Source organism: Sarcophilus harrisii, chromosome 4, assembly GCF_902635505.1.
Source record: "Sarcophilus harrisii chromosome 4, mSarHar1.11, whole genome shotgun sequence".
Classification (NCBI taxonomy): Eukaryota; Metazoa; Chordata; class Mammalia; order Dasyuromorphia; family Dasyuridae; genus Sarcophilus; species Sarcophilus harrisii.
This window is the reverse complement of record NC_045429.1, coordinates 98,153,928-98,175,797: the sequence shown is the minus strand read 5'-3', so window position 1 is coordinate 98,175,797 and position 21,870 is coordinate 98,153,928. Positions and strand designations below refer to the sequence as shown.

At 43.9% G+C, this 21,870-nt stretch overlaps 1 protein-coding gene across 2 annotated transcripts in view; it reads left to right on the top strand.

The window, feature by feature from the left end:
• The window catches only part of PIK3C2B (phosphatidylinositol-4-phosphate 3-kinase catalytic subunit type 2 beta), a 76,365-nt gene that overhangs the window by 33,477 nt on the left and 21,018 nt on the right, over nt 1–21,870 (top strand). For both annotated transcript variants that reach the window (XM_023501915.2, XM_023501916.2), the window contains 13 exons: nt 4,389–4,500; nt 4,647–4,726; nt 5,299–5,362; nt 8,530–8,676; nt 9,065–9,098; nt 9,735–9,930; nt 11,780–11,902; nt 14,825–14,992; nt 15,446–15,557; nt 16,745–16,887; nt 18,427–18,615; nt 20,629–20,722; nt 21,296–21,390. In XM_023501915.2, coding sequence (XP_023357683.1) covers nt 4,389–4,500; nt 4,647–4,726; nt 5,299–5,362; nt 8,530–8,676; nt 9,065–9,098; nt 9,735–9,930; nt 11,780–11,902; nt 14,825–14,992; nt 15,446–15,557; nt 16,745–16,887; nt 18,427–18,615; nt 20,629–20,722; nt 21,296–21,390 — 1,557 coding nt within the window. The remainder of the gene's footprint in view (nt 1–4,388; nt 4,501–4,646; nt 4,727–5,298; nt 5,363–8,529; nt 8,677–9,064; nt 9,099–9,734; nt 9,931–11,779; nt 11,903–14,824; nt 14,993–15,445; nt 15,558–16,744; nt 16,888–18,426; nt 18,616–20,628; nt 20,723–21,295; nt 21,391–21,870) is intronic.

Below are 21,870 nucleotides of genomic sequence, written 5' to 3'. Positions count from 1 at the left end.
AGAAAACAGTTGGGGCAATTGAGGAGTGACAGTTAGCTTCAGTTGATAAACATTTATTAAGTGTTTACTATGTTCTGAGCTCTATGGTAAGGACTTTCCCATTCTTTCTTTGAGCCACGTCTCACTTACTGTAGGATTTCTGGCCTCAGGCAGAGCTGGCTGGATGTGTTGGCTAAATCTGAAGGAACTGGAAACCTGGGCTGGGCAAAGATTAAGCTTTTGTGTTCCCAAACCCATGGAAATAGAGAAGCAACGGGCGTGGCAACATCTCTTATTTGGGGATAAGTGACTCCCTGCCCTGAATTGGCTGTGGAATCTTTGCAGCCAGGATTAAGGCCAAGGACTTCTGAGGGATTGGATGTAAATGTCCATATGGAACAAGAGAAGAATTTTTTCCTATATTATAATACCTCTCTTTCCAGCCCCACAAAATTTCTTCCCATATAGAGCAGGGTGACAACAAAAAAAGTGTTGGACTCGGAAACAGAAAAATTTGAATTCAGTTCTTGTTTCAGACACTTATTGGCTATGTGACCCTGAACAAATAGTATAATCTTGCTCAATCTCCATTTCTTCATCTGCAAAATAGAGATAATAACAGGACCTACCTCTCAGGGTTGCTTAAGTATCAAATGAAATGACATGTAAAGGACTTTGCAACTGTAAATCTCTACATAAATACTATTATTCTGGGAGGAATGGCTAGAGTACAGGACCTGGAGTCAGCAAGATTCATATTCCTGAGTTTAAATCTGGTCTCAGACACTTATTTAGCTGTGTGACTCTGGGCAAGTGACTTAACCCTGTCTGCCTCAGTTTACTCATCTGTAAAATTAGCTGGAGAAGGAAATGGCAAATCACTCTAGTATTTTTGCCAAGAAAACCCTACATGGAGTCATAAAGAGTCAGATACAACTGAAAAATTACTCAACATGATTATTATTATTATTATTGTCATTCTCATGTAGAAGGGATATCCTCTATTGGGATCTATCACTAGCTACATTTTATCATTTGTTTTCTTGAAAAAAAATTTTAAAATATTTTTATTTCATTAAATATTTTCCAATTTCATGCGAAAAATTTAGTTTTTTAAAAAATTTTTACTTCCAAATTCTTTCCCCCACCCTTAAGAAGGCCAGAAATATGATACCAATTGTACAATATTATATATTTTCAAAAGCAGCCTTCCTGGCCTAGAGAATCTGATTTGGAGCTAATAAAACAATTCCTTTCCCTGTTTCTCTCAGGGCTTTGGTTTTCTTTGGCCAGGGAGCAAGGAAACCATGGAGGGCAATCAGTCACTCAGCAGCAATTAATTAAATGCTTACCTTGTGCCAGGCACTGATCTGGAAGGCAGATTGAGGATGAGAAGGGACTTAATTCTGTCTGCTAACATTTATTAAGCATCTACTGTGTGCCAAATACTGTGGTAGGTGTTGGGGATTACTAAAAAAAGGCATAAAACAAGGGTATCCTAATCTAAAGGGGGGAGAACAATATGCAAACAGCTAGATACAAACTACACATTTATAGGATCAGTGGGGTAGTCTTAGGAGAAAAGTACTGAGGAAGGAGGGCTGAGAAAGTAGGGGGGTGAAGGGAAAGAGGAAGGTTGGGGAGTTTATAATCAGTGTGTATGCAAATCTACCCCTCCTCCCCAAACTACTTTCTCCTGTGAGCAGTTTCATTTTTGTATTCTGTCATTCAAGATGGGTAGACTGGGAGAGAGCAAGATGTGGAAGCAGCAGCATTCAGGCCTCAAGTCATTTCCACTTGCATTTTTCTCTTTCACTAAAAGAGCTAGTAATAGCAAAAATTATTCTTGTGACTGGCATGTAGGATGGATCTAGAACCTATGACTGTTGGTTGTTAGTGCATCCATCAATTACTTTGCCTTCCCTGGGCTTCTTGTTCCCATCCTCAAAGTGTAGTGGTTGGTTATTTAAGGGCATCAGAAGTATCAGGTGTTTTTAAATTGGAGAAGCATTCTCCCCTGGGAAGATTCCTGACTGGTTGCCACTTCCATAGGCTCTTCCTTTCCTGGGAAGCTACTGCTTCTCCTTCAACTCCTGGGAGCCAGAAGCATGGAATCCACCCAGAAAAGAGGAATGGCTAGGAGGGAAGGTAATCAGGTTCTTCACCTTTAGCCAGGGAGATTTGGATTGGATAGAATCAATCTCTGGACTACTCCTAGATCTCTTCCCATGGTAGCCTCTGCCACCACCATTTTTCTGCCTTCCCTGCTGAGATGCTAGCTCTGAACAAATATTCAGATGCAGGCCAGGCCAGTGGACAGAATGGTACCCCAGGAGCTGCTTCTGGTTCCTTCAGATCCTTCTTCCTCAGAAGAACTTACTTTAGGGATTGTGGGTATTTATCTGGCCTACAGGGAACATGCAGGGAAAATGGGGAGCAGACTGAAGAACCAGTCCTGAAGTAGCCTTAGTCCTAACCCCACCCCCCTTTAGCAGCTGCTTCCAGGATGCACGGAACTCCAAGATAAGAATTTGGAGTCAGGCCGTGGGGGAGGAGGCTGGGTTTCCTGCTCCCCACCTCCCTCTTCTCCCCACCTACCTTCCTTCCTTCCTTCCTCCCAGGACACTCCCTCCCTCTGGTCACAGCCTGCCTCCCTACTTTGTTCTGTATTGAAAGTAATCATGGAGGATTCTGGAGTAACTGCCTCTGAAACTCAGGGTTTTCCAAGATCACAGCCATTTTTTGGACAGAGTGAATTTCAAGGTCCTACCTCGATCTATGTTGGCCTCTGATCTTGGCCCTAGCCATGTTATTTTTCTACCTCCTCTTCCAAGGAAGTTCCTTCTTCACCCTGACCTCTAGTCAAGGTTTCCAGATGTGTTAAGGAAGGAAATCTCAGGCCTTTCCCACCACAACCTCTAAGTCAAAGTTTCCAGTTGTGTTGAGGAAGGAAATTCCCTTCTACCTTGTTATCCAGCTGTTGAGATCAGCTGAGCTGGAGGCTGAAATGGAGTTATTTTTTTGGTACCTCCTTTTCCCCCTGACTTTTTTTCTCTATTGACCTGTTACCTCCTTCCCCCAGAGGGAGGGTGGCTAGAGTGGGGTGTGGTGAGAAGGGCGATATCAAAGCCTGATTTCTTGGGTACCCATCATAGTTACAGCTGCTGCTGCAAACCCGAGGATCACCTCACTGGAGGAAAGAGTTAGGAAAAGGAGGAGGAGGAGAGGGAGTATGTATAGCAGGAAAAAGATGAAGGTGGGAGTTTTGGAGGAAGTCTGCTCTGTTTGCTGCATTAGTCATGAATTGGGCAGGATCCCCCAGAGAGTAACATGCTTTTTGATTGGCATGTGGCTCAAGGCAGGGAGGACAAGCTGGTAACTTGGTGATATTGCTTTATTTTGTCCCATAGCTCCTGTGCTGTGTTTATAGTTGTTAGCCTGTGAAGCCTGTGTGTGACCTAATCATGAGGGTTTGGGACATTGCAGTGTTGAACATTTAGGCCCCCATCCATCTCTCTGTTTTCCCCTCTCTGCCCTTCCAGTTACCACAGAGCTCAGGGAGCAACCAGACCTTCCCTCTATAAGTCACTGTGCACTTGGCTCTTCTTAGCCACCTATTTCTATTCTGCTGAATGAACGAGCAAAGGCTAAATATGCAGATAACAAACACCTAGGAAATGAGGTAGCAGGGCTGTACAAACTAAGGCTTCGGTGGATTTTAGCAGGATTGTGAGAATCAAATGATTGTTTATGTTTGTGTTTAGACAGAAAACCGTGGCTCTCTGTGGGTGGCCCTCTCCCTTACTCAAAAATTTTGTATTTACTTTTATATATTTTTAAAAATTCATTTCTCTGTTATTTCCCCATCTCTCCACTCCTCAGAATGTAAGCTCCCTGAAAGAAAACTGTTTTTATGTTTGTTTTCTTAGTGCCCATCATGGTGGGTCAAATTTAGTAGGTACTTAATAATTGCCTGTTCAGTTAAATTAAAAGAAAGACCTTTATCTCTCTTTTTTCCAAGCTTGGAACTATGACTTTTCTCCAGGCACCAAGATGAGGGTAAACAGAAGATCTCTTTTTTCTCCCTCCAAGGCTAGGTTATATAGCTTTCTCTGCCTCTGAGGTCCCTTGAGTGAGGAAACTTGCCCCATGGTTTTTTTTGATGGTTTTGAGACAGGTGGTATTGTAGATGGTGCTGGGCTTGGGCTTTAGAAGTTCTGAGTTCAAATCTGGCCTCAGACATTTATTAGCTGTATGATCTTGGGCAGGTCACTTAACTGCTTCCCCAATTGTAAAATGGCAGTCATGACAGCACTTCCCTGCTCAGGTTTATTGTGAGAATCAAATGAAATAATATTTGTAAGGCAATTATTTTGTTCCCTTCTCTTTCTTTTTTTCTATGTTACTAGCAAACATGCTCTGGGCAGCCACGAATACATTCAGCAATGTCGAAAGTTTGACACTGACATTCGGCTACAGCTGATGAAACGCAAGGATGTTCGAACTGATTTGGCCCGGACTGTGAGTGTGCAGTTGGGAGGGGAATAAGGTGGGGGCAGTGGATGATGAGAGTTGGGTAAGGGGTGCAGTGGTGATGAGGGAGCATGTCTAGGGAGAGTGGAGTAGGATTATTGCCTAAAGATGGGGATCTTGCCTATTCCACTCAGATGAATGATGACCAGAGCCCCTCCACCTTAAACCACTATATCCATCTTCAAGAGAGACCTGTCAAACAGACCATCAGCAGGTGAGAGAGGGTGGACTCCTGGGAAGAGCTGATAGGGGAGAAGATGGAGCAGCTTAAGACACTTGTGCTTCCCCATTCGTTATGTACTATGTGCAAAGCACTGTGGTAGGCACTAGAGCAAATAGATAAGACCTGGTCCCTATCCTTCTGGATTTTACAGTCAACTGTCTCCAAACTAGGGGAAGCTCTGGTATTAGCGCTGAATTGGATTGTGAGGGAAATAGCCCCGCTCCAAGATTTATTCTTTCTGGCACTCATTTCCTGTGTCTTGGGCTCCTCCCACTACTTCCTTTCCAGTTTCTTACCCCCCTGGCTCTTCTTGCTTTCTTATTCCCTTCTCTAGTTCATTAATGGAATTGAAGGATGGGGAGGTAGCATGTTTTCCTTCTGTCTTTGTGGGACTCAGGGGACATGGGGGAAAATGTCTAAGCCAGAAGAATTTGGGGACTATGTGATACAAACTCTTCCCAACTCTCCTGGTCCTGGGAAAAGGGAGGAATAGATCTTTCTATTTACCATGTCTGCCCTGATCTTTGCTATTTCTCTTCATCCCCTTCCCCCCACATCCTCAGGCAGGCTCTGAGTCTTCTCTTTGACACCTTTCATAATGAAGTGGATGCTTTCCTGCTGGCTGAGGTGAGTCTGTGCTGGATGGGGCTAGGGGATAGTCTCCCCTCCCAGTCTGTGTCCTGGGTCATTTGGATGTGCTAGCATTCTAGATTCCACAGGAATGGGAGTTATCCTTCTGTGGGGACCAGAATAGGATGGAGACCCCCTCAGTTCAGAGTCGGGGGCCTTCTTTACAGTAGAGTAGCTAGAATTTTGAGCTGGTACAGATATAACCAGAATTATTCTGCTGTAATAGAATTTTGGTTCTCATTGGTAATCTTCCAGGGCAGTAAGAAAGTGGCCTTAAGGAAATGACTTCACTATTTTTAAGTCATTATGCAATTACTGAATGTTTATCCCTTTCATTCTTCATCTTTAAAATGAGGTTACTTAGATACATAATAACAAGACCTAGAATTCATTTAGTGCTTTAAGATTTATAAATTTACTTTACATTTAGATATATGATAACAATGATAACAACAACAACATTTATATAGTACTTTTAGGTTTGTAAAGTAACTTCCATACACTATCTCATGTGATCCTCCTAGAAATCCTATGAAGTAGGTTCCATTATTATACCCATTTTATGGAGGAAGAAACTAAGGGAGGTCTTAAAGCTAGGTCTTTCTTATTCCAAACAGCACTATATTCACTGCCCAATAATAGCTGCCCCAGGTATAACATCAAGCATAATTTAGTTTGACTTCATATTTTATGCCAGTCAATGCATATGTCTAATTCTCATTTTTCTCCTCTAAAATAGGAATAATAATATTGTACTATTGATCTTAGGGCATCGTTATGGGGAAAACATTTTAAGGCTTATCATCCTTTTTAAAATTTTATTTATTTATTTTTTTTTATTTAATAGCCTTTTATTTACAGGATATATGCATGGGTAACTTTACAGCATTAACAATTGCCAAACCTCTTGTTCCAATTTTTCACCTCTTCCCCCCCCCCACCTCCCCCAGATGGCAGGATGACCAGTAGATGTTAAATATATTAAAATATAAATTAGATACACAATAAGTATACATGACCAAAACGTTATTTTGTTGTACAAAAAGAATCAGACTCTGAAATATTGTACAATTAGCTTGTGAAGGAAATCAAAGACGCAGGTGGGCATAAATATAGGGATTGGGAATTCAATATAATGGTTTTTAGTCATCTCCCAGAGTTCTTTCTCTGGGCGTAGCTGGTTCAGTTCATTACTGCTCCATTGGAAATGATTTGGTTGATCTCATTGTTGAGGATGGCCAGGTCCATCAGAACTGGTCATTGTTGTTGAAGTATATAATGATCTCCTGGTCCTGCTCATTTCACTCAGCATCAGTTCGTGTAAGTCTCTCCAGGCCTTTCTGAAATCATCCTGTTGGTCATTTCTTACAGAACAATAATATTCCATAATATTCATATACCACAATTTATTCAGCCATTCTCCAACTGATGGGCGTCCATTCAGTTTCCAGTTTTTAGCCACTACAAAAAGGGCTGCCACAAACATTCGTGCACATACAGGTCCCTTTCCCTTCTTTATAATCTTTTTGGGATATAATCCCAGTAGTAACACTGCTGGATCAAAGGGTATGCACAGTTTGATAACTTTTTGAGCATAGTTCTAAACTACTCTCCAAAATGGTTGGATTCGTTCACAACTCCACCAACAATGCATCGATGTCCCAGTTTTCCCGCATCCCCTCCAACAATCATCATTATTTTTATTTTTTCCTGTCATCTTAAGGCTTATCATCCTAAGAAAATGTGTGAACTAAAGGTGAAGAAAATGTGTGAACTAAAGATGAAGGAATGTTTGCCTTGCTCGTTAGGCTAGTGACTTAGGCAATCAACTAGCTTGTCCAGTGAATGTTAGGGGTATTTTGTGGGTGAAGTAGTTGAATGAATTTGGAGAGGCAAAGTTATTTTATGGAATAGGTTCTAGATTTTCAGGCAGGAGATCTGGGTTCCAGTGCCAGTTCTGATACCTAGTTAGATATATGAACACAGGTGAATTACTTATTTTCTCTGTGCTTCAATTTATTCATCTATAAAATGAAAGATTTTATTGTTGAGTCATGTCTGATCTTCAGGTCCTCATTTGGGGTTTTGTTAGAAAAGATACTAGAGCGATTTGTTATTTCCTTCTGCAATTCCATTTTACAGATGAGTAAACTGAGGCAAACAGGGCCAAGTATCCTGTTCAGACTCACAAAGCTAGCAAGTGTCTGAGGTTGGATTTGAACTCAGGTCCTCTTGACTACAGGACTAGTGCTTTATCTACTGTGCCTCCTAACTTTCCTAAAGTGAGCCATCTTCTACTTAAGGCTTTTTCTGAGCCCCATAGCTACTAGTGCTCTCCCTTCCAAAACATCGTATATACATTTTATGAAATTTGTAACATGTACATAAAATATACACATATCAGTAGTACTATATATATGTGTGTGTGTATGTAAAATACCCCTCCCTTCTTCCCTTACTTTATTGTGTACTTCTACAATAGAATACATACAGACACACATATTGCAGATATCCATATAGATACATGTATAAATATTATCTTTCCCTTTTGAATGTAAGCTCCTTGAGGACAGGAACTGTTTCATTTTTGTCTCTGTATTCTTAGGGCTCAGTGTAATGCCTTACCCTTAGGAGTAGATGTTTCTGGCTTGAATGATTGAAGACGCTATATAAAGCTTAAAAGACTCAAAAGTCTTTTAATAATGCTCCATTTATATAACCCTTTAAGCTTTATATAAATGGAGCATTATTAAAAGACTCTGAGTGATCTTAATAGGTAGTCTAATTCATGTTCCCCATCTAACTGATTTTCCTGGAAATTTGTCAGCTCAAAGAGGGATAGGGGGAGACCCTAAATGCATTTGCTTGCTATAAACTGACAGCTGTTTTCTCAGCTGAGGAATATTGGGTGGGGTCACCCTGAAGTGGGTTTGGGAGAAGTAGGCATGGGCAATTCCCAAGAAGTGGTCTGGTGAGGATTTACTTAGCTGAATGATGTTTGAAAATAATTTCTAGGTTTTACTAGCATGGCCTGATAACCTAAAAGTTTCTGACCTTCTCAGGTCAGCTTTTCTCTTGAAACTAAGGGAATGAGGCAGAATAGGGAAGAAGGGGGAGCTCTCTGGCCTTCATGTCTGCCAGCTTCCCTATATTGCTTCTTGCAGGGGGATTTCCCGCTGAAGGCTGACAGGGTGGTCCAGTCTGTCAAAGCTATCTGCAATGCCCTGGCCGATGTGGAGTCTCCAGAGATCACCAGTGCCCTCAACCAGCTGCCCCCTTGTCCCTCTCGAATGCAACCCAAAATTCAGAAGGTAAAGGCGAGGAAGGGAGACACAGGGGCTATTTGGAACTGGGGAAACGCTTCCTTCATAGCCAGGATGACTAGATGTCTACTTTAAAAGTAGCTCTTCTCACTCAAATGCTTCATTCCCTTGTCTCAGGAATTCTTGAGGGGGTAGCAAATTGATGTTCTTGTTGGAGGGTGAGAACAGGACTATTCACCGCTCCATTATTTGCCCATCCTAAGGTGGGTCACTGAGTCTGATGTGACCAAATTCTTCATTTGCTAGAGTTGGGCAGCTTTCTGGTAGGGCGTTCATCCATTGCTCATCGGGTGGCAGCTAGGGGTACCTGGAAAGGGGTTGCCTCTAAACTGTGGCAGTAAAGGCACTGAAATGAGCCTTCTTTCTTCCCCAACAGGATCCAAATGTCCTGGCTGTGAGGGAAAACCGAGGTAATATAAGTGGCTGCAATTTCTTCCGTCTGCTTCTTAGGGAAAAGCACCCCAGTTTATTTCAATATTTTGTGTGTGTGTGTTTGTGTGTGTGTGTGTGTGTGTGTGTGTGTGTGTGTGTGTAGCCATACTGGTATATACATATTTTCCAGTACAAAGTCTGAGCACAGCTGGTCAGCACATTTTTTTTCTATAAACTCCTCATAATTTTTACTCATTATTGTGTTCTGGGAGGTATTGATAGGGTGGGGTAGAGGGTAATGAAGCTGAATAGTTATTGCCTGGATTCCAGATGGAAAACTCACCCTTGGGAGATGATAGTTGCTTCCTGGGCAGCTTGGCTCAGCTTATAATGGCATCTTCTCTCCCACTCCCCCCAAGTTTCCATTTTAGCATCTCTCTCCAGGATTCTACAATTGTGCTTTAGGCAGGATTCAGGAAAAAGTTACTAGCTCTTCCCTCCCTCCTGGAGAGAATTAGGTCAACTTATACAGTGCACAAAACCAACCAAGACCCTATTCCTCGGTAGGTTTCCTTAGATCATCCCATCCTGACTGATGTCCTGCTAGGAAGACCCCCGGGGTATGTGTGCAGGGCTGTGGGTCGAGACTCATTTCTTTTCTCCCTCTTTCACAGAGAAGGTAGTGGAGGCATTGACGGCTGCCATCTTGGACCTGGTGGAACTCTATTGCAATACATTCAATGCTGACTTTCAGACAGTAGTGTCTGGGAACCAGAAGCATGAGCTGGTCCAGGAGGCCTGCCTCCTTTCTGGGCCCCTGGCCTTCACAGTTTATGCTACTCACAGAATTCCTATCACCTGGGCTACCAGGTGAGCCTCAGGGCTGGGTCCCCTCAAGGAGGTGGCAGTGGAATATGGTGAAAAGAACCATGGGTCCCCGGAGTCAAAGGACCTCCATTAAATCCATACCCCATTGCTCCCTATCTGTATGAGCTTACCCATCCTAATCTTCAGTTGTCTCCCCCCCCCCCCAATTTGTTTTTACAAGAGCATTGGAATAAACTGCCAGGCTCTGAGCTCCCTTCTAGCTTTAGTTCTGAGGTCCTGTGAACGTTGGTTGGATCCGTTTCAAGTAGAAAAGGAGTTGCCAGAGCCACTTCCGCCTCTCTTCTCAGCTTCCCCTGCCTAAAGGTGCCCACATTACTGCTGGGCTGAAAGATCTTCTCCCCTTGGCTTCATGGGATAGTGGAAGGAGAGCCAGGGACCTGGCTCGGGTATCTGGGTCTGAAGCCTGCCACTCAGCCATGGGCAAATCCCATAAGTCTTTCTGCCTTCCTAGTTCCTCTTCTGTAAAATGAGGCTAAAATATAAGGCGTTATCTCTGGCACTGGAAGGACTTTAGGGATCATCCGGGCCGACCACCTCATTCCCCAGCACCCTGCCTTATGCAGCTTGCTCCCTGGCACACAGTGGCACAGGTGGCATTCCAACTGAGGCCCCCTGACTCCAGGTTCGGTGCCGGGCAGAGGGTTCTCTAAGTCACTCAGTGCTAAACACAGTAAGTTGTTGGTGGCTGAGAAACCTTAGAACCTGGAGAGGGCTGGGAGCTCCCAAGGAAAAGGGAAAAGATGGTTCAGTGGAACCCGGATGAGAACCTCCGAGTCCGGCTCTGTCTTCTCCCTTCTCTCTAGTCTGTGCAGGCATCCCAGCCCCCTCCCATTTCTGGACCTGAGGGAGAGACTGTGACAGATGGCCGGTTCCCAGATAGAGTGCATGCCCCATGGCCAATGGCTATACTTCCCAGCAGAGACACAATGGGGAAGGGGAAGGGGAGGGGGAGATGACCCTTTGTCTGGGGTCTCTAGGCCCATAGGGCTGGGAGGAGGGGGATATGCACTTGGTAATCCTCGGTTCCTCTTCTGGAGCCGAGGTGGGTGAGTGGGGGACCCCAGGAGACGCGGGGGAGTTGTACCAGGCTGTGTAGTAGTCAGTGTACTAGGCTGTGTGATAGTCCCGAGGACTCCATCCCACCCCTTCCCTCCCCTTCATCCCCACCCCTAGCCCTTCCCTTTGTTCCATACTTAATGTATTCCTCTGGGCGATTGGCTGGGAACAAAGGAGGCAGCCTGGGAAATCGGGGCCTTCTCTGACCTCTCCTGTCACTAGGCACCTGTCATGAGCCACAGGGACCCCCATGTGTTGGCATTCATGGCGGCATATGTCGCTCTTCCTCTCCCCCTCCCCCATACACAGACAGGGCATGCCGGGTTAGTTTGGGGGAATGAGAAAGAGCCGACTCAGAAATTAAGGACTAGGAGGTAAGACAGAAGAGAGTCCTTGTTGGCCGAGTCTGAATTAAAGAAGACAATTCTGGGGGCCCCAACTCCACCCCTGAGCTGAGGAAAAGTAAAAGGTTGGAGGCTGCTTCTCCCAGACCTGCCTTCTACAGAGGCTTTCTGATCTGCTCTCCCTGCTCCCTTGCCCTCCTCCAGCCCTTTTTGGGGTGTCCGTGCTTTCCCCTGTAGAGTTGGAAAGGACTTTAGCTAGAGAAAGTGCATGCTGGACTACCAGGCAGGCCTTTGTCCGTTTATTCATTCCCACATGAAGCTTGCAGACTAGAATCACAGTGAAAGAAGGCGATGATAGGGAAGTAGGTAAGATTGGTGGTCTGGGTAGGGAAGCCTAGTATTCTCATCTGTTTTTCTGTGTCCTTTTGTAGCTATGAAGACTTCTACCTCTCCTGTTCCCTCAGCCATGGTGGCAAGGAGCTCTGCAGTCCCTTGCAGACCCGCAAGGCTCACTTCTATAAGTATCTCTTCCACCTCATCGTTTGGGATCAACAGTAAGCCCCCCTCTACCTCCCCAACCCCCAGGCTCATATGGCTTCCTCAGAGTTTGAGATAGGCAATGTCCATTGTATCAATCAACTAGGGTTAGTGTGTTTGGGTCGCAGTTTAGACACCCCCTTAAAAACTAAGGTATCTGGACTATTGAGTTCCTGGGATTGTCCACTGCTGGAACCTTGCCCTTTTGACTTGTCCATAGCCCTAAAGGAGGGGCTATGGATGACCATCCCTCTGAACACAACTTGCTGGTGGCAAAGTCAGTGGGGTTTATAGGACAGATCAAAGAGCTGGTGAGGGGAATATTATTGAGAAATGTGAGTTTTGCCCAAATATATGGACTCCTTTAGTAGTTTTTTTTTATGCTTAAAGTCCATAAGATTTACAAGGAAACCAATTATATTTAAATCTGTTATCAAAATATTAAAAATATATTCAAAGATCTCAACTTAAGAGATTGATGTAGTAGGATAATAACAATAATAGCAACTGACATTTATCTAGCTCTTGAAGCCTTGCAAAGTACTTTGTATAGATTATCTCTTTTGATCCTCATAACTAAGCCAGTGCCCTGTGTGTTATTATTTTCATTTTTTAAAAGAGGAAATTGAGGTTGAGAGAGGTAAAAGCCTTGCCCATGGTTTTATAAGCAGTGTCACAGAGAGCGAGCTTGATTTCAGGTCTTGTCTGGGTTTGAGTTCATGCTGTTCTACTTGACTAGCTGTGACTTTTAAAACCCACCAAACTTCAGTTAATTTCCTGATCTGTAATATAAGACATTGCCTGCCTACCAGTGATTGTGAGAATCAAAAAAAAAATTTTTTTTTCTATGACATAATTTTGAAATAGAATTGTACAAATAGAAAGTAGATTTATTATTATTGTCTAGCTGGTAGTAGACTTTTATTTCATTATCCTTAGCAGTGGTAATAATGCCTATTTGTGTAAGTTCTGTAAGGTTTACAAAGTGCATTCCTCCTAGTTGTATGAGCCTGGGCAAGTCACTTAACCCCAATTGCCTCAGCAAAAACAACAACAAAGTGCATTTCTTACAATAACACTGTGAGGTAGGCAAATTAGCAGAGAGGACTTACTCCCTGAATCAGTGGCTTTTCTTTTTTGGTGAAATATATATTCTCTTCTCTACCCAATTCCAAGAGAACCATGGTTAAAAAAATTTTTTCTCTAGTTTGCTGACTGCCTAAACTAATTAATGTATTTAAAAACTTAATTAAACTAAAATAAGTTCAATTAAAGTTTAATCAAACTAATATGTGCTCCATGGGTTGGAATCCTGGGTTAGGTGTTTGGGGATTTAGATTAAAGAACCCAAGCTTACCTTTCAGAGAACACATAAATAGAACTAATTACAGAGATATTTTCAGGTATTTCCAGAATGATACTAGTGGGTTATTATCAGAGAAGATTTCCTGGAAGGAATAGGATATAGGAGGCAGGACTAAACAGAGGTTATTCTAGGCTTGGGGGCAGGTTGTCAACTCTAGTGGTCATTCTTACCGCACTTTTCCCTACTCCTCCAGGGAGAGGCTGCAGGTGCACCTGGTGGGTGAAAAAGAGAGCAATGCTTTTATAAGTTTGTAAGGATTGAACAAAAGAAATGGCCAGTCACAGTGCAGGACCTGGGCTTGAGATGTCTCTCCTTTCTCCCTTCTCCCTTCTTTATTATGCCGGAAGAAGGCATAGGAACCGGCCCCTGGATAGAGAAACACTTGGGGGAGAAGAGTCATCCCATCTTTGATTTCCTTTGATGTTGGGTCACCTGACCCTGCCATCTGTTGCCAAAAAGGGGGATCAACCAACTCTCAAAATAGTTCCAGCCTCGCTGCTCCCAGCCAAGCCCCAGGCTGGCATGTTCCCTGGCTGGTGGAGAGGGGACTAATTATAGTCATATAGGCCCCCTAAGGTAAAGGAAGCTGGGACAGAGTGGTGTTGTCGTAGTCCCTGGAGGGAGCAGATCCACATGGAGATGTCTCTGGAGGAGAGAGGGGAGTGGGGCTTCCCTGGGCTGCTTGCTTTGGGGAAAGGCCATTTATTAAGGGACTGTTAGCTAAGGGGTAGTTTCTGCCAGTGCCTTTTGGCTATGAATCACCCTGGCCCGAGGCCGGGAGGGTGTGACAGTGTGGACTTTGGCCCAGAAACGACTTGGAAGGTAAAGTAGGTCCTCCCTACCCCGTTCCTCATGCTGAGCTGGGAGTGGGGGCTGAGGGAGAGGTACCACTGATGGCCCATGATCTAGGTCCGAGGGATGGGATACATGGAAGTCTGGATGTCTGTCTTGTTTCCATGCCCTGGGGTGGGGCTTGGGAGGCATCCTAGGACCTTAAGGGGACTCTGGCTTTCAGAATTTAGTGTATGGGGAGATGTGGCTACAAAGGAGGCTTTTGGGCACACAAGGAAAAGTTCTTCTGAGCTGTGAATGATTGCAGACAGACAATATAATGTTCCCCACCTTGTGGTGGTGGTGAATCAGGAAGGGATGCAAGATGGAAAAAGGAGAACGTGGCTGATTGGGGTTCTCGGTGACGTGACTGAGGAATCCTGAGAGAGGTTGGGAATCCTACCAAGTGGGATGTGTGTCTACCCTAAGACCTGATGTGGACCAGATCCGTTGGCTCATAGCTGGCATTCTCAAAGCTGTTGGGATTCTGCCTCCACTCCACCATTGTTTTGGAGTTCACAGAGAGAAAGAATACTCTTTGGTTCTGGGAAAATCTTGCATTTTGTCTAATGCTTTGGGGATTCTGCCAGTTCTAGAGGATGATTTCTCCAAGCTCTTACCTTCACCCTAAAAGAATGGGAACAAATTGAAAGTTTCTAAAATATTTCTTGGAATGTTTTATGGAGAAAAATAAATTCTGTGCATGGCATTATTCCCTGAGCTGGATTTTCCTTCCCTTTAGGATCTGCTTCCCTGTTCAGATCAATCGGCTGCCCCGGGAGACACTGCTGAGTGCCACTCTTTATGCCGTGCCCATCCCACCACCGGGCAGTTCTTCGGAGGCCAATAAGCAACGACGGGTCCCTGAAGCCCTGGGCTGGGTCACCACGCCCCTCTTCAACTTTAGACAGTAGGTGTACCCCCCTGGGCCAGAGGCAGCCGAATGGAGGCTTTCAAGCTTTGGGATTTTGGGAGCTATTGATGGAATTATCCAACTTTTTACGGTCTCCCCACCTCTTCCCTCCTGGCTCTGTACAGAGCACAGCCCAAGACTTTTGGGGGAGATCAAAGAGAGGAGAAACAAGACAAAACGTAGAAGCCAGAGATCAAGGATCAAAACACACACATTCATTCACATTCCTAGGATACAAATACGAGACTTATAGGGGAGATATTCTTTAGAAAGTTGAAAGACAAGTCCATGATTTGTTGGAGAGCAGAGAGAGAGGTGTCTCCCATGGGGCAATAGTGGTTCAAAGTTGATAGGTAGAAAACAAATGATGGATAGGATCTCTATGACACCTAGATTTGCTTGGTCCAGTGTTTTCCATGGGCTCACCCCATTACTATTGCTTTTACTTAGGGTGCTGACCTGTGGCCGAAAGCTTCTGGGTTTGTGGCCAGCTACTCAAGACAATCCCAGTGCTCGCTGGAGTGCACCTAACTTCCACCAACCTGACAGTGTCATCCTTCAGGTGCGCCTTGGTCCCCAATTCTTACCCTCTCCATTCATCCTGGACCTTCCAGAGGCAGTTCTCATTGGGATTCCTATATGGGGATTCCTCTGGACTTTATACTGTGGGAAAAGCAAAACAGTGGAGATGGAGGTTGTGGGAAAAGCAGAACAGCAGGGATGGATGTGGGGGCAGGGTGGGGCAGTAGGTAGCATTGTGATGAAAGTAGTTAGGAAAATGTTATTGGGGACAGAAGTAGATAGTTAGGGTCAGTCCTGTCCTCTTGAAGGTCAGTTTTGATTCCAAGGCCTTCAGAAGCTGGGGTCTGAGACTCTTTAGAAACAATCTGATTCCTTCTAAGTCTCTTAAGGTTCTTTGTATTGAGTCTTTCCTATCATCTCCCTCCCTACTCTCCCCAGGGCCTTTCCTTATAAATTTCCTTGCATTTACACTGTATATATTTTGTCTATCTGTAGTTATTTACAGTTGTTTCTCCCATGACAATGTATGCTTCTGGAGAGCAGGAAAAATGTTTTTGCCTTTCTTGTATTCCCAGTACTTAATGCAGTCTCTGACACAGAGTAAGCCCATAATAAATAAATGCTTACTGGCTGCCTGGCTGACTGACCTCAAGAGCTTCTAAAACTAAATTCTACACCTGGGGAGCATCTCCAGTTTTCTGTTCTCTATTCACTCAAGTGATTTAGTTGGATTGAGATATTCTTTGGGGGAAGGAGGATTGTACATATCACGAAGACCTGGTTGGCTAAAATATCTTTATACCCTGAAGCCTAAAATGATTCAGTTATTCATTTATTAAATATTATCTACTGGCCTTGTGATAGTAAATATTGGTTAAGTACCTCCTATGTACCAGACACTGCTAATTATTACTGTTACAAAGAAAGATAAAAGACAGTCCCTGTTCTTGTGGAACTCACAATCTAATAGGGAAACAACATGCAGTTAATTATGTAGAGACAAGCTCTATACAGGCTGAACTGGAGATATTCAATAGAGAAAAGGCACTAGACTTAAGGGGGATCAGGAAAGGCTTCATATAGGAGGTGGAATCTTAGCTGGGACTTGGAGGAAGCCAGGTAAGATAGTGGGGAGGAGTCTAGATGAATCACTGTCTCCTAGTTCACACTCATCTTGATTATTATCTCTCTGTTCCCTTCCTGCCCTCCCTCGCACCCATCCTTCAGATTGACTTCCCCACCTCAGCCTTCGACATTAAATTCACCAGCCCTCCTGGAGCAGAGTTCAGCCCTCAGTACGAGTTTAGAAGCCTTGGAGGGGAAGACCAGCAAAGGCTGAAGGACATCATGCAGAAGGAGTCCTTATTCTGGTGAGGGCCCATGACATCTGACCCCATCTGCCACTGCCCAGCCAGGCACTGAGCCCTGTCTACATTAGTAACCTTAGTCTCCTCCCATATGGCAAGCCAGCTACATAGGTCCTAAAGCAGGAAGGTTCCTGCTTATGTATGACCAAGAGGACTGAGGACCTCCTCGGACCTTAAACCTTAAACATCTTTTGAACTGAATTTAGTGATTGGGGGCTAGGCAGGATTACTTTGAGTGGGAGAGGGTTTCAACTAGAAAACAGGCTTCCCAGTACTTTATCTTTGAGGACAGCTGAGTGGTGCTATGGATGGAGCACTGGACCTGGAACTATTTTTCCTGAGTTCAAATCTGTCCCCAGATACTTATCAGCTGTGTGACTCTGGGCAAGTCACATTATCTTGTTTACCTCAGTTTTCTCATGTGTAAAATGAGCTTGAAAGGAAATGGCAAACCACTCCAGTATGTTTGCTCAGAAAATCCCAAATGGGTTCATGAAGAGTTGGACATGACTGAGAAACTAAATAATAACAACACAACTCTATAAAGAGCAGAGAAGACTGGGATAGAAAGTTAGAGGGAAAGATTCTCCATTCCCAACCTTAGTCATTGGCCCAGAGTTTTCAGAATAGGTTTACTTACCCCAGGGAACCTAGTAAATTAGGAGACTATGCAAGGTGGGCTCCCATCCCAGGAATCACATTACTATATCCACCTGCTTTACAAACTGGGTTATCCTCAGTTACTCTCCACTCTCCTTCCTTCTCCTCCAAACACAGAGACGTTACCATTCTTGCATTTTGTGGATTATATCACTGTAAAGGATCTGGTGCTAGAACCTAAGAATTGGGGCTAGTTTCAGTCATGGGGTATGTTTTCTCACCATAGGGAGGGATGGGGCTTGGAGAAGAGGGGAAGAGACTGAGCTGTGGGAACTAATAGAATTTAAACTCCGCTGATCTTTTATTTCTCTCCCAGAAAGATGCTTCTTTCCAGCAGCACTGGGGGATGTTTGTTCTAGCCCGGTCTCCCTGGCTTCTCAGTTCAGCCTGACAGACTGGATGCCCCTCTCCTTCAGCTCTGAAGCAGCTGACTTCTTACTCCATTACCTCAGGCAGTTTTCACTTCCCCCATTAGACACCTGATGTCAACCCATTCAGAGGGAGAGGGAGAGATGGTTCAGGAAGTGTCCATCCTATTAAAAAGCTTCATACAGCCAGAGACATATACACAGCCTGGGGGTGACTGCTGCCCTCTGGTGGCTGTATACTCCTTAAATATCCCTTAATGAGAAGGGATGTTTTCCAGGGAAGGCGTTCTCCCCCTCCTCACCTCCCTCCTTCCCTCCCCTCCCCCCAACCAGGAACGTGGCTCTTGGTTCCTTTGGCTAAATCTTAAATTTCCCTGACTTGAATGAGAATAAGACTAAAGTCATTTTGTCTTGAAATCATATTAAGAAAAAAAAAAGAAGCAAAACTTCTTGTCTAAATCTTCATTCCTGTGTGGGACTCAGTCCTCTTGTGGCCCTTCCCTACCTCCCACAGGCTCACAGATGCTGACCGGAAGAGGGTGTGGGAGAAGCGCTACTATTGCCACTCGGAGGTGAGCGCCCTGCCCCTGGTGCTCGCCAGTGCCCCCAGCTGGGAGTGGGCCTGCCTGCCCGACATCTATGCCCTTCTGAAGCAATGGACGCACATGAACCACCAGGATGCCCTGGGACTCCTGCATGCCACGTGAGTCTGACTCGTGCGGCTCTCTCCATCTGGATCTCCTTCCAGATCCCAGGCCCCTGATGCTGACTCCTGGGGTAACCGGGGACAGGGCTAGTTCTGGGAACGATTCTGAAGTTTGCATTTTCCTTATTCCAGGACTCTCAGCTCCTATCAGTCCTAAGTTTATCAAAACCCTCATCTTTGTGAGCCCGGCTGCTTCCTCACCTTGCCTTCCCCCATCTTGAAGTTAACTTTTTGAACCCAAGGGGGAGATATTATGTCTATCCTTATTAAATTTCATTGTTTAGCTCAGTGTTCTAGCCTGTTCAGATCTGGTTGCAATCTGCCTGCAATCCTGGATGTTAGCTATCCCTCTCAGCTGTGTGTCAGCTGCAGTTTTGATGAGCATGCCATCTGTGCCCTTATTCATTCATACAACAAGCATTTATTAAATATCTATGAGGTACCAGGAACTGCGTAAATGAACCAGTCTCTGTCCTCAAAGAGCTTATATTCTCTTGTATTTCTTCATCTCCATAAGACTAAGATGCGGGATAAGCTGGTTATTTATCTGAAAGGGACCTTAGAGGTCACAGAATCCTTGGAATCTCATGATAAGAAACTTGCTCCAGACAGATGAAATGATTTGTATAATTAGGGTTCCCCCCAGGGATATTTATATCTGGAAATGTTTTTATTGATAAAATGTTTTGATATCCCTGTCATTTCCAGATGTATCTCTACTCCTTTCTCTATCAAACCATTTTTTAAAAATAATAAAGAATAAAAAAAGGGGAAAAATGACATTTAAGCAAAATTAACCATCACATTAACTGAGTCTGAGAATATATTCAATATTTGACATAAATGTTCCTCCATTCTATAAAGAAGGAGGAAGGCAAGGTGTACTTTCTCATCTCATCTTTAGGGTTGAGCTTGGTGTAACAATACTTACTCAGTGTTCAGTTTTGTTTTTATTTTGTTCTTTCATTTACATTGTTGTAATCATTGTGTAGATTGTTTCTTAGTACAAATTCGCATGTTTCTCTTAATTATTCATATCCATTGCTTTTTACATTGTTATTTATATTTTCAAAGATAATTCTAGGAAACAGCAATGACAATTCAAATTAGTCATAGAATTCCTAGTTATCCCTATCTGGGGAGGGTATACAGAGGGAATGGGATTTGGAGGTTGGAAATAGAAGATAATCCCATAGGCTGCAGAGGACAGTCTCATTAGGGGTGCATTGGTGAGGGCAGAAGGTTGAGGGAGGGTGTCTTGTCCCTCAGAGACACATGCTTAAGTCCCATGAGGGGCAAAAGAATTGGAAAAAATATTATAGTGATAAAACCAAACCCAGCAAGGGAGTTGGGTGGTATGCAGGCTGATGGAGAATCTGAAATCATGGAGACAACTGTCTACTGGAGAGAGAACCTGATCTCTAGTGGTCCTAACCTAGTTATAATTCTGACTTAAAGAAAAGAATATCTGAGATTAATGACTACCTAAGTAGTGCACAGTACTTTTCATGCACAGTATTTTCAGACAAAGTAAGGAAAGAGAGCCTTTCCATATTTAGCAAACTTTTCCAAGAATGTGACTGCCTGTTCCTCCTATACCCCAAATATTCTTTAATTATGGGGTAGCATGGTATAATAAGAATGAAGGCTGGGTAAAGAGTCAAAAAACCTGATTTCTAGTCCCAGTTTACTTAACTACCATGTGACATTAGGCAAGTCACTTTATTTTTCTAGCCCTCAGTTTCTTTCTCTATAAAGGACGAGGTGACCTCTAAGGGTTCTCCCAGCTCTAATTCTAAAGTAAGATGACAGGTTGCAGGTGTCTGCATCATTTTCCCACTTTCAGTGTCTTGGAGGAGTTATTCAAATTCCTCTGCCAATGGTTTATCCCAAGTAGATACCTGAGATCTCCCCTATCACAGTACAACCAGGGATGGGCATGGGCAGGGGCATGGCTGGTCTGCAGAGGACTGAGCGATCTTAGGTAAATATTGGGGCTCTGTTTTGTAGCTTCCCAGACCAAGAAGTGCGCCGTATGGCTGTGCAATGGATTGATTCAATCTCTGATGCAGAACTCCTGGATTACCTGCCTCAGCTGGTGCAAGTGAGTAGAAGAAAGTGTTTGGGTGGCTGAAGTGGGTCTCTCTGCCCTTTCTCCTTTTTTAATCAGACTCAACCCTAATCCCTACTCATGTTGGATACATGGTGTCTCTTCTGAGACCCCAAAAATAGGTAAAGTGATGCTGACTAGCACCTGTACTCCACTTATTGTAAGCCCCACTTATTGTAAAGCACAATGGTATTTTAGATTTAGAGTGAGAAAACCTGGGGTTGGATTCTAGCTCTTCCCCTTATTGTGTAAACTTGAGCAAATACATAACCAGCTGGGGTCTCAGTTTCTTCAACTGTAAAATGAGGAGATTGGACCTGTGAGGTCCCTTGTAGATCTGAATTATTGATCCCAATGTAAAGGAGGTGCTTCATGAAGTGCAATCAAGACAAACCAAATTGTGTTTCTCCATATGCTAGACATAATGATATATTTTCCTTGTGGTTTAGATCCTCCTTGAGTAAGGGAGAAATTGGGAGTAGGGTATTTGGTATAGACAGTGGTGGGAAGCTAACAAAACCTCATTCAAATGCTCCCTTTCTTACTCTTTTTCTTTCCTTGGAACAGGCCCTTAAGTATGAGTGTTATCTTGATAGCCCTCTGGTGCGCTTCCTCCTGAAACGAGCCGTCTGTGATCTGAGAGTCACTCACTATTTCTTCTGGTAAAAGCACAATGCAGATGGGTGGAAAGCAGATGTGTCTCTCTGGATGGGCTCACATAGGACCTCGTTAGGTCTCAATTTTCTCCTAGGAAACTGAGGGGGATCGGGCATATATAATCTCCAGGATCCCTTCCAGTGTTAAGAATTTATGATTCCAATTCTCCCTGTGCAACAAGAGAACTGTTTGGTTCTCCACACATATATTGTATCTAGGATATACTGTAACATATTTAACATGTATAGGACTGCTTGCCATCTAGGGGAGGGGGTGGAGGAAGGGAAGGGAAAAGTTGCAACAGAAGTGAGTGCAAAGGATAATGTTGTAAAAGAAAATTACCCAGGCATATGTACTGTCAATAAAAAGTTATAATATTAAAAAAAATTTTATGATTCTCATTCTATTTGTAGTTCCAAACTCACATAATCTGAGAATCAGAAGAACTACTTCCTGGTCCCCAGTTTTGTTTTTGACTGGACTAG